Source organism: Anser brachyrhynchus, assembly GCF_964034855.1.
Source record: "Anser brachyrhynchus genome assembly, chromosome: 32".
NCBI lineage: Eukaryota > Metazoa > Chordata > Aves > Anseriformes > Anatidae > Anser > Anser brachyrhynchus.
Window position 1 is genome coordinate 454,322 of NC_137725.1, and position 10,269 is coordinate 464,590.

The following is a 10,269-nucleotide window of genomic DNA, read 5'->3' on the forward strand; positions in this document are numbered from 1 at the left end:
TGTAACCCTGACTCGAACCTCAGTTCGTGAGAAACGCGGGGCTGGGGCTCCCTCCCGCCCCGGCCTTGCGTTTCTTTGTGTGCACCGCCGTACGGTTTTGCCTTGGGGGCTTTTCGGTCCCCAAGTGATGAGGGGAGCGGAGCATCTCCCTTACGAGGAGAGGCTGAGGGGAGCTGGGGCTCTTCAGCTCGGGGAAGGGGAGAGCGAGGGGTGACCTGGCTAACGTTTCTAAATATGCACAGGGCGAGTGTCAGGAGGACGGAGCCGGGCTCTTCTCGGTGACACCCAGTGACAGGACGAGGGGCAGTGGGTGCGAGCTGGGACAGAAGAGGTTCCGCTTAAATAGGGGGCGAAACTTTTCCACGGTGAGGGTGACGGAGCACCGGAACGATTCCCGATCCTCGGACTTGACAAAAGCAAAGGTGGTTTTGCAAACAGGAATCCACGAACGTGCGCCGTCAAATTTAGGTGCAGCCAAGGGCTGCATCAGGTTCCTCCCGCCGTGTTGTGGGAGCCTGCTGCTCGTGCGGTGCCGCCTTGTGATTCTGAAGCCTTTTTCCAGCCGGCCCTGCAGCTTTCTCTAAAGCACCCCCCGACGATTTCCTTCCCTCGGAAGTTCCTTGGCTTTTTGACCAGCCCGAGGACTGATGCAAGCGCCGAACGTTTCTGCTCAGCGTTTCCTGTTTCTACGCGTCCTGTGGGGCGCGAAGGGTATCAAAAACTGCTCGCTGCGTAGCAGCAGAAATGGAAGATTTAAGTTCAGCGTGGTTGGGGAAGCAAGAGGAGGTGCAGCGAGGAGCAGCACGTAGCTTTGTTCCCACAATACGCCCTCAAATGTAGAAATAAGTCAGCGAAATCCCCTGGCTGCATCCCACGTCGCTCCTGAACACCCTGGGGGGTTTGTCGAGCGATGCCTCGCGTGGCCGGGAGGGCACCAGGCGGGCAGGGCGCGAGGAATATTTCAATATTCGTGTGGTCTGGAGGAGGGCGAGGCGGAAAAGGCCGTGCACCGACGCAGAAGACGGGAGGAAGGCGTTCGAGCTCGCTGGACGGGAAGCAGCGCGGGTAGGTGAGAGGTGGGGAACGCCTCCTGCTCTCCGCTTTGCTGCTCCTGGATGGGGGGGAAATAGAAATTCTGTTTATGGTGAGTTCTGTGTGCAGCCCAGTCCCCGATCCGTGCGTTTCTGTATTGCGCCGGGCGAGGGGAAACTGCCCCCAAACCCTCTTGGGGAAAACATTTGCGGGACCGAGGCTGTTGGACCCCAGGCGAGATGGAGTCTGCTGCGGTCAGAGGTTCGCTCGTAACAGCTGCTTCATTTTAAACAGAAAATTCTGCGCTGAGAGATGAAAGACGAGCAGGGTACTCGCGGGGGTGGCAGAGGACCCTCTGCGGAACCGACCCAGGCGCGCGCTGAGCTCACGTTTGGGCTCCGCGAGACGCGAAATCTGATTCAGGTGCTGGTTTTCTGGCCTTAACTGGACAAAAAGGGCGGTGTGTGTGAAACTCGCCTCGAAGCCGCCTTCCCCGCTGCCTTTCTCTTTGGACGCTGCGCGGGAGAGGATTGGGAAAAGCCTCATTTCGGGGCTGCCAGCTCCCCTTCCTGCCTCCTGCCGTTACCTCTGCAACGCGTCGCCCTGCCGGCCGACAGGGGCAGGGGATGCGCCTCTGTGCTCCGATTCCTCCGAGCTTGCGGCGGGTTTCGGGGTGACGTTTCAACAGCTCGCTCATCAGTGACTTTGCCCCCCTCGTCTCCATCCTTACAGCTGGCAGAAGAAAACGTTTGGAGCAACGGTGGGCACGCAGAAGTCTTTCTGTATTCCCGATCGGCGTCAGGCTCTCCGACACTCGGGATCCTTTTTTTCCCCGTGCTGTAGGGACCCAGGGTGACAAAGCGCCGGCTGTTCGGGGCCCAGCAAGCGCAGGAAACAAAGAGCTGAAACCTCCTGAGATGCAGACAGGTTCTCGTCCGTGCCCCGGCGCCGGGTTTAGCTGGAGCCGCCGGGTTTAGCTGGAGCCGCCGGGTTTAGCTGGAGCCGCCGGGTTTAGCTGGAGCCGCCGGGTTTAACTGGAGCCGCCGGGTTTAACTGGAGCCGCCGGGTTTGCAGCTGAGCGCCAGCCGCTGCGCTGCGCCCCGTGCCGTGGGGCTCAGCCGGTGGCCTTGCTTCTTCGAGGGGAGGAAAACGCCGCCGAGGAGCTCGATTCAGCCTCCCCGATGGGACCAAGCGCCCCCGGCTCTGTTACTTGCTCTTCCCCGAGGCCACGCGGATGCCGCGGTGAAGAGCTCCGTGCCCCGTTACCGGAGGCAGCTCCCGCCCTCAGACAGGTATCGGGGGAGCTGGACCCCCACGGCAAGCCTGCCCTGCAGCTCCTGCCATGCTGGGACGGGATCTGCAGCCGGGGATTTAGCTCCCGGGGCGGTGTGATGTCCACAAAACCCTCCCGGCACCGCCGAGAGCTACCGGGGAGTCGGAGCGCCGCCGGTTCAGGTGCTCTCCTTGCTGCCTGTGGCCGCTAGATGTCCGTGTTCGAGCGCCTCTGGCCATTATTTCTATTTTCATAGCAAAAAGGTCTCGGTTGGGGCAGCCTCAGCGCAGCACACAGCGTCTGTCCATCCGTCCATCCTTCCCCGGTGAGCTCTGCACCAGCGCTGAGGTTTGCTGTCCCGGTACGACGGCGATTCCCGCGGCTGGCAGGACAATTCCTTCGTTCTTCTCGGAGATTTTACCCTGCGGTGGTTGGAAAGCGAAGAGGTGAACGTGCTCCCGCCGCAGGGGCTGTGAAGCCGAGGATTTTTGCTTTGATCCTGCCTCACAAAAACCTCGCGAGGCAGAGCCAGAAATAGGCGGGGGGCAGCACAAACGCCTCTGCCCGTGTATTCTGTAACGCCTCCGTCATCAGAATCACGCGGCGGCGCGAGGTCGGGCAGCGAGGGGTGACCCAAACGGCAGAGGCAGCGATGGCACGGAGCAGGGTCCGCGTCCAGCACAGGGACCTCGCACCTCTCGGCGGCGGAGGGAAATCGTTAAGCGGGGGCAGAGCGGTGGCGAAGGGGACGTCGGGCTCCCAGAATCCGGCAGGGCTGAACGTGGTTCTCTGCGTCCCTTTGCTAGCCGGGAAAGTCACGTTGTAAAAAACCCAAGTGGCTGGGAACTGAAGTCATGTTTTCAAACCAAGCGGCTGGAAACTAGAAGCAGCTGCAAAGAAACGGTGCCAATGGCCAAACCTCACCCGAAATGGCTTTCTCTGTTGGGCTCCTCGGCGTGCTGCAGCCCTCTGTAGCCGTGTTCCGTAAAAGTGCATCTGGTTGCGATTAAAAAGCCATCGGTAGTTTACATGTCAGCTGCAGGCTGTGCAGACGGGGCCAGGATCCTTTCAGCGTGCCGCGGGCGCTGGCCCAGAAGGAAGCGAGGCTTCGCCAGCTTGCTCTCGGAGCAAATCGTCTTGTGCGTGTCCTCTGCAGGCGGTTCTCGCTGTGTGTAACGCCGTGCCAGGACCGCTGTCTGCCCCGTCCGAAAGGCGAAAAAAAAAGCAAAGCCGAAGGCCGGGCGAGCTCCTGATCCGCTGCCGCCCGCGTGCTGCTTCCTCGGATCGCCCTCGTTTCCTAACGAGCTGCTGGGGCGCTCCGGGAAGGCAGAGCTTCATCGTGGTGCCGCGATGGGGTCTGTCCGGGGGGGGATCGCAGCCCCGCGAGCAGCGAAGCCGCCTGGTGCTTGTATAAAATACGAATTTAAAGCTGTCCCCTGCGCTCTCCCCTCTCCCCTTCCAAGGCAGCGGCTCCCAGCCGTGCTGCGGACCCGGGGCCGGTCCCTGCTGCTGCTCCTCCACCACCCTCCCAAAAACACCTCTGGGCGTGCGCCGAGGCCGCTCTCGGGGGTGGCGTTCGCCACCACGGCGCGGGTGAGGCTTCAGAAGCCGCCACCAGCGTCACGGTACGGCCAGGGACGTCTGAGAGCTGCCATGAGGAGCTCTTTGGGGGGCTCAGAAACCCCTCGAGCTCGTGCTGGGGACAGCGAGGAGGCTCCTTGCGGTCTTTATTCCTGCCTGGGATGGCCTCCAGCCGCGGCGTTCCTGTGGGAATCGCTCCGTGGCTGCGGAGATCGGGGGTCGAGCTGCTGTTTAGACGATTTCCCCTCTTTTTTTTCCCCCCGCTGCCAGTGGATTGTTGCCCTCGGAGGTGGGTCTCCTTTGGCACCTCTCGTCCCAGCCTTTCCTGGTCACCGTGCTGCCTTCACACGGGTGTAATTTGAACACGTGTAAAGTTGGCAGGGTGGGTTTTTGTTGTTGTTGTTGTTGTTTTGTGTGTTTTTTTGTTTGTTTGTTTTTTGTTTTTTTTTTTTTTCCGAGTGCCCCTGCTTCCAACCCGCCTTCTGCCTCAGAACTACAGCAGAGGGATCCTCCGGAGGCCGAAGCCTTCCTCGAGGCCGTACGACCTTACAGGATCTTCTCCCGGGACCGGAACCCGAAGTCTGCGCGGATTTGGGGACCCGAGCGCTCCCCGCGCCTTCGCCGCTCGCCCGATGCGGCTCCCTCCGGGCTGTAGATCCTCGGCAGCGCGCTGATGGAGGACGCGCTGCGGCCGTCGGAGGGGCAGGGAGCCGGAGGACGCGGACGTGGTGGCTCCGGGTGATGGGACGGCCGCGGCTGGGGGGGGCGAGGGGTGGTTTTGGGGTGCCCTGGGGGGGGCTCTGGGCACTGGGGTGCTTGCCCCGGCTGTGGTTCGGCCGCTCCGAGAAGGGACGAGCCGGGATCTGAAGCAGCTCGGTGGAAGGACCGCGGAGGTGAGCACGGGGCATAAATGTGTAAAATAAGAACGGTTTGGGCAAAAAGAGCCCCTGCTGTGGCCGTTCTGCGTTGGCGTCTCCTCTGGAAGCCCTGAGCAGCGTGGGGGGGGGAAACGGGGAGAAAACAGGGCCCAAAGGGCTCAGGGGTTGAGATAAACCCTTCCCGAACTGAGCCGGGGGGGGGTCTTCAAGAACTGCTCCCACACGGCTCCGTGGGATCCAAAACTTGGATTTTTTTTGGATTTGTCCATCCCCCAGGGGCAGCAGCTCCCCCCCCCCCCCCGACCCCTGCTCCTACGGCCCCCCCGCTACCAAAACCCGGCCACGTAAAGCCACCGGTAATCAGGCAAGGGATTCGCATCTGCGTCTTCCTAAATTTTTGTCTGAGGCCCGGGGGTGCCTCTTCTTTGTCCCCCCCCTGTTTTCTCCATGACCCTCGCAGCCTGGTCCCCGGGCAGGTCTCCGGGGACCTCGAGGCTTTTCGGAGGGAGAAGGAAGAGCTCCGGAGTCAGCTGGAGGAGAAAACCCGCCCGGACCCGGACCCGATGCTGGCTTGAAAGGCCCAGGTAGGCGGAAACCTCCAAGGTTGGGCAAACAGGGGAAAAGACCGGGATAAAAAGCAAAATAAATGAATAAATAAATAAATATAAATAAATAACATTAGGGGCTGGTGGTGGAAGATGTCAGGTGGCAATTCCTTTCCCCGCTTTCCTCCCTTTCCCCTCTTTTCTTTTCCCCCTTTCCATGGGTTTATTTGGATGCGGTTCTGTTCTTTTTTTTTTTTTGTCTTTTTTTTTGTCCCCCCCCGCCTGGCGCCGCTTCACCGCGCGCGTCCTCCCGTCCTTTCGTGTGGTTCCAACCCCGCGGCCGCGGTCCTCAGACGGATCTGCCCCCGCGCGCGATCTGCGGGGCGGGCGTTTGGCCGTTGGCGGCAGCTTGCCCAGGGCCGGCTCCTTCGGATTTTTCTCCCTTTTCTGCCGAAGCGTTCGGAGCCCCGGCGCGAGCTGCTAAGGGCGAGCCCGCGATGGCCGGCGGGGGTCCCGACGGCTTGGGGGGTTCGGGTGCGGTTCAGCAAGAATCTGGGTGTCGTGAGAAGCTCCAGAGGAGCGATTCCTCTTCCCTCTCCCACGCGCTGGGGCCTCGCCTCTTGGAAAAAGCGAGCTCCCCAGCGCGCGGGCTGCCAAACCGCGGCTCTCCTCTGGACGGACACAAATCCGCGTCGCGGCCGTGCCCGTCCTCCAGCTGCTTCCCAGAACATTCTGTTTTTAGGTTTTTTTTTTTCCCTTTTCTGTCTCCTTTTCCCCCCCCCCGGCTCGCTGCGTCATGCCGGAGTGCCGCCTGGCCCCGTTCCCCCTGCGGCAGATCCCGGAGGCGGTTTGGGGACCGCTCCTGGGGGGGGGGGGGGGCACCCCGCCACGTGCGTTCGTCCGGGAGCCGAGAGCGCTTTTGGGGAGACTTACCCGATTCCTGCGAATTCCGCTCGGGCCTCCCGGCTGTGAAGGGGGACGCCGAGCGACGCGGGGTCGTAACGAACCCCCCCTTTAATTTCGAGCCGCCAGCAAGGCGGCAGACGTCGGTCACTGGGATAAGAGCAGATTTTGGGGGGCACGGCCCCAAAGCGGGGGGCTTTGAGGTTTGTTGATGCTGCCCCGTTTCCCCCTCTCCCGACGGACGGACGGACCTACGGACGGACGGACTCGAGGCCTTCCCACGTGCCGGGTGAGCTCCGGGACGCTCACCCACCCCCCCGGGGGCTGGCGGCTGCCTGCCAGCTCCCTCGCTCCCCGCTCGGCGCCTTCCCACCCCGCGGGACGGAGACGAGGAGCAAAAAAAAAAATAAAAAAAAAAAAAAATCATAAATTCATTTTCCGAAGGAGAAAAAAAAAATAAATTTCATTTTCCGAAGGTGACGTCAGGGCAGGGCTGCGCTCGCCCCCCCCTCCTTGCGGTCCCGGGGGGGGATCGTGACTGCGGCCCTGCAGCCCCGGAGCCGCTTCTGCGCCGCTTTCCTCGCAAGGCAAAAAAAAAAAAAAAACAACCCCAAAAACCCTCAAATTAAAGAAATTTCAGCGGCGGGGAGCGAGGCCGGGGGCTGAGCGGCCTCCCCCGCGCTGGAGTAAACTCGGAGTAAAAAGGCGGAGGGGGGAGAAGGGAGGGAGAAGCGCTTCCAGCGCCCCCAGAACCCCCCCCCCAAAAAACCACCCCCTGCCTGTCGCATCCCCCCAAAAGCCCCCCACGTGTGACGCAGCCCCCCCCAAAGCCCCCCCCGTCCTCCCACCCCGATGTGACCCTAAAAGCTCCCCACTCCCACCCCTCGTCCCCCCACCCCCAAACCCCCTGCACCCCCCACCCTTCCTCCCTCCCTCCTCCTCCTCCTCCATCATCATCCTCATCCCCCCACAGCCTCGGGGAGGCCGGGCCTCGCCCCCCCCCCCCCACACCCGTGGGTGCGTGGGGCTGGGCTGGGGCTGCTGCCGGCCTCCCCCCCCCCCCCCTTCCTCCTTCCTCCTCCTCCTCCTCCTCCTCGTTCCCCACAGCCTCGCGGAGGCCGGGCCTCGCCCCCCCCCCCACCCGTGGGTGCGTGGGGCCGGGCTGTGGCTGCTGCCGGCCTCCCCCCCCCCCTCCTCCTCCTCCTCCTCCTCTTCCTCCTCCCCCTCGGGGAGGCCGGGCCTCCGTTTGTGCGTGGGGGGGGGTTTGTTGAGGCCCGGCCCCCCCCGGCGGCATGGCGGCGGGGCTGTGGCTGCTGCTGCTGCTGGCGGCGGGGCCGTGGGCGCGGGGGGGCTGCTACTTCCCCGAGGAGCGCTGGAGGCCCGAGTCCCGGCTGCGGCCCCCCCGCGTGTGCGTGGCGCTGCTGGCCCGCAACGCGGCCCACGCGCTGCCCGCCGCGCTCGGCGCCATCGAGAGGCTGCGGCACCCCCGGGACAGGACGGCGCTGTGGTGAGGGGGGGCTGGGGGGGGGGTGCAAGGGGGGGGGGGGCTGTAAGTGTGTGCGTGGGGGTCCTGTAAGTGGGGGGGGGGGGCCTGTAAGTGGGGGGGGGGGTCCTATAAGTGGGGGGGGGGGGGTGCCTGTAAGTGTGCGTGGGGGTCCTGTAAGTGGGGGGGGGGGCTGTAAGTGGGGGGGGGTGTCCTATAAGGGGGGTGGGGGGGGGGTTGTAAGTGGGGGGGGTCCTGTAAGTGGGGGGGGGTGTAAGTGGGGGGGGGGGGGGGCTGGGGGGGGTCCCTGTAAGTGGTGGGGGGGTGTCCTGTAAGTGTGTGAGGGGGGGGCTGTAAGTGGGGGGGGGGGCTGTAAGTGGGGGGAGGGGGTTGTAAGTGGGGGGGGGGGGCTATAAGTGTGCGTGGGGGTCCTGTAAGTGGGGGGGGGGTCCTGTAAGGGGGGGGGCTGTAAGTGTGGGTGTGGGGTCCTATAAGTGTGTGTGGGGGGGGGGGGGCTGTAAGTGTGTGTGGGGGGGGTCCTATAAGTGTGTGCGGGGGGCCTATGGGGGGGGGGGGCTGTAAGTGTGCGTGGGGGGTCCTGTAAGTGTGTGTGTGTGGGGACCCTATAAGTGGGGGGGGGGGGGGGGGGCTGAAAGGAGGGGGGTCTGGGTGGGTCCCTATAAGTGTGGGGGGGGGGGGGGTCCTATAAGTGTGTGTGGGGGTGCTATAAGGGGGGGGGCTGTAAGTGTGCGTGGGGGTCCTGTAAGTGTGGGGGGGGGGGCCTGTAAGTGTGTGTGGGGGCTGTAAGTGTGTGTGGGGGCCCTATAAGTCGGGGGGGGTCTGGGGGGGGGTCCTATAAGTGTGGGGGGGGCCCTGTAAGTGTGTGTGTGGGTCCTATAAGTGGGGGGGGGGCCTGTAAGTGTGTGTGTGTGGGGGAGCTGTAAGTGTGGGGGCGGGGGGCTGGGGGGGGGGTTCCTGTAAGTGTATGTGGGGGTCCTTTAAGTGTGTGTGTGTGGGGGGGTCCTAGAAGTGTGTGGGGGTCCTGTAAGTGTGTGTGTGGGGGGGCTGTAAGGGAAAGGGGAACTTTGGGGGGGGGGGTCTGTAAGTGTGTGTGGGGGGCTGGGTGGGGTCCCTATAAGTGGGGGGGGCCTGTAAGTGTGTGTGGGGTCCTATATGGGGGGGGGGGGGGTGTCCTGTAAGTGTGTGTGTAAGTGGGGGGGGGGGGGGGCTGTAAGGGAAAGGAGAACTTTGGGGGGGGCCCTATAAGTGTGGGGGGGGGGCTGTAAGTGGGGGAGGGCTGTAAGGAAAGGGGACTTTGGGGGTCCCTATAAGTGTGTGTGTGTGTGGGGGGGGGTCCTGTAAGTGGGGGGGACTGTAAGGGTAAGGAGAGCTTTTTGGGGGTGAGTGGGGGGGACCCTACAAGTGTAGGGGGGCCCTGTAAGTGTTGGGGGGGGTCCTGTAAGTGTGTGTGGGGAGCCCTATAAGTGTAAGGTAGTTTTATTGGGGGGGGGGCTATAGGCCGAAGGGGGTGCTATGAGTGGGAGGAGCCCTATAGGCGTGGGGGGGGGGCCTATAAATGTAGGCGGGGGACTTTGAGTGTGTGTGTGGGGGGCCCTATAGACATAGGAAGGTGCTATGGGGGGGCCCTATAGGCGGGGGGGGTGCTATGTGGGGGGGGGGGGGGCCTGTAGGTGGGGTGGCGTCCTACAGGTGTGGGGGGGTGCTGTGAGTATGGGGGGGGACCTATAGGTGTGTGGGGGGTCCTATGGGCACGGGGGGGGGGTCCCGATCAGCATGGGGGCGTCACATCAGTGCCCCAATTAACACAAGTGGGGGGCTCCAATTAACATGGACCGGCGGGGGGAGGTGGGGGGGGGGGGTCCCACCGGTTTTAGGGGGGGGTCCCGGTTCTGATTTGGGGGGGGGTCCCGGCAGGGTGGCCGTGGACCACAGCGTGGACAACAGCACGGCGCTGCTGCGCGAGTGGCTGCTGCGCGTGCAGGGCCTCTACCACCGCGTGGAGTGGAGGCCGCTGGAGGAGCCCCGGTGAGATGGGGGGGGCCCGGGGGGGGCGGCGACGTTTTGGGGGCTGGGGGGGGGGGAGCACGGCCCCCCCGAGCTGCGGTCGCGGCGTTTTGTAGGGGTGCAGAGAGGGGGTGGCCCCCGTGCCGGGAGCTGGGGGGGGGGGGTTGGATGGGGAGGACCCCAAAATCTTAGGGGGTTGGTGCCCCCCCTTTTTTTTTGGGGGGGGGGGGTTTGGGTGCTGAGGGGCCCTGGGGGTTGGTGGTCTTGTGGGGGGGGGCTGGGGGTTATTGGTTGGGGGGGGGTCCCTGGGGTTTGGGGTATTGGGAGGCCTCTGTGGGTTTGGGGGGGGGGTGTCTGGGTATTAGGGGGGGGTCTCTGTGGGTTCTTGGTTTGGGGGGGGGTTCTGTGGGTTGGGGGAGGTTCTGTGGGGTCTGGGCGCTGGGGGGGTCCCTGTGGGTTCTTGGTTGGGGGGGGGGGGTTCTGTGGGTTGGGGGGGGTTCTGTGGGTTCTGGGCGCTGGGGGGGGTCCCTGTGGGTTCTTGGTTTTGGG

At 63.9% G+C, this 10,269-nt stretch overlaps 1 protein-coding gene across 1 annotated transcript; it reads left to right on the plus strand.

The window, feature by feature from the left end:
• Positions 1 to 1,271: 1,271 nt before the first annotated feature.
• LOC308184433 (uncharacterized protein) lies at positions 1,272 to 5,440 on the plus strand (the record flags this gene model as incomplete). Its single annotated transcript, XM_080571528.1, is given in 4 exon segments — positions 1,272 to 1,286; positions 2,092 to 2,308; positions 2,311 to 2,511; positions 2,654 to 5,440. Coding segments are annotated over 4 exon segments (561 nt in total). The 3' UTR covers positions 2,782 to 5,440.
• Positions 5,441 to 10,269: the final 4,829 nt, after the last annotated feature.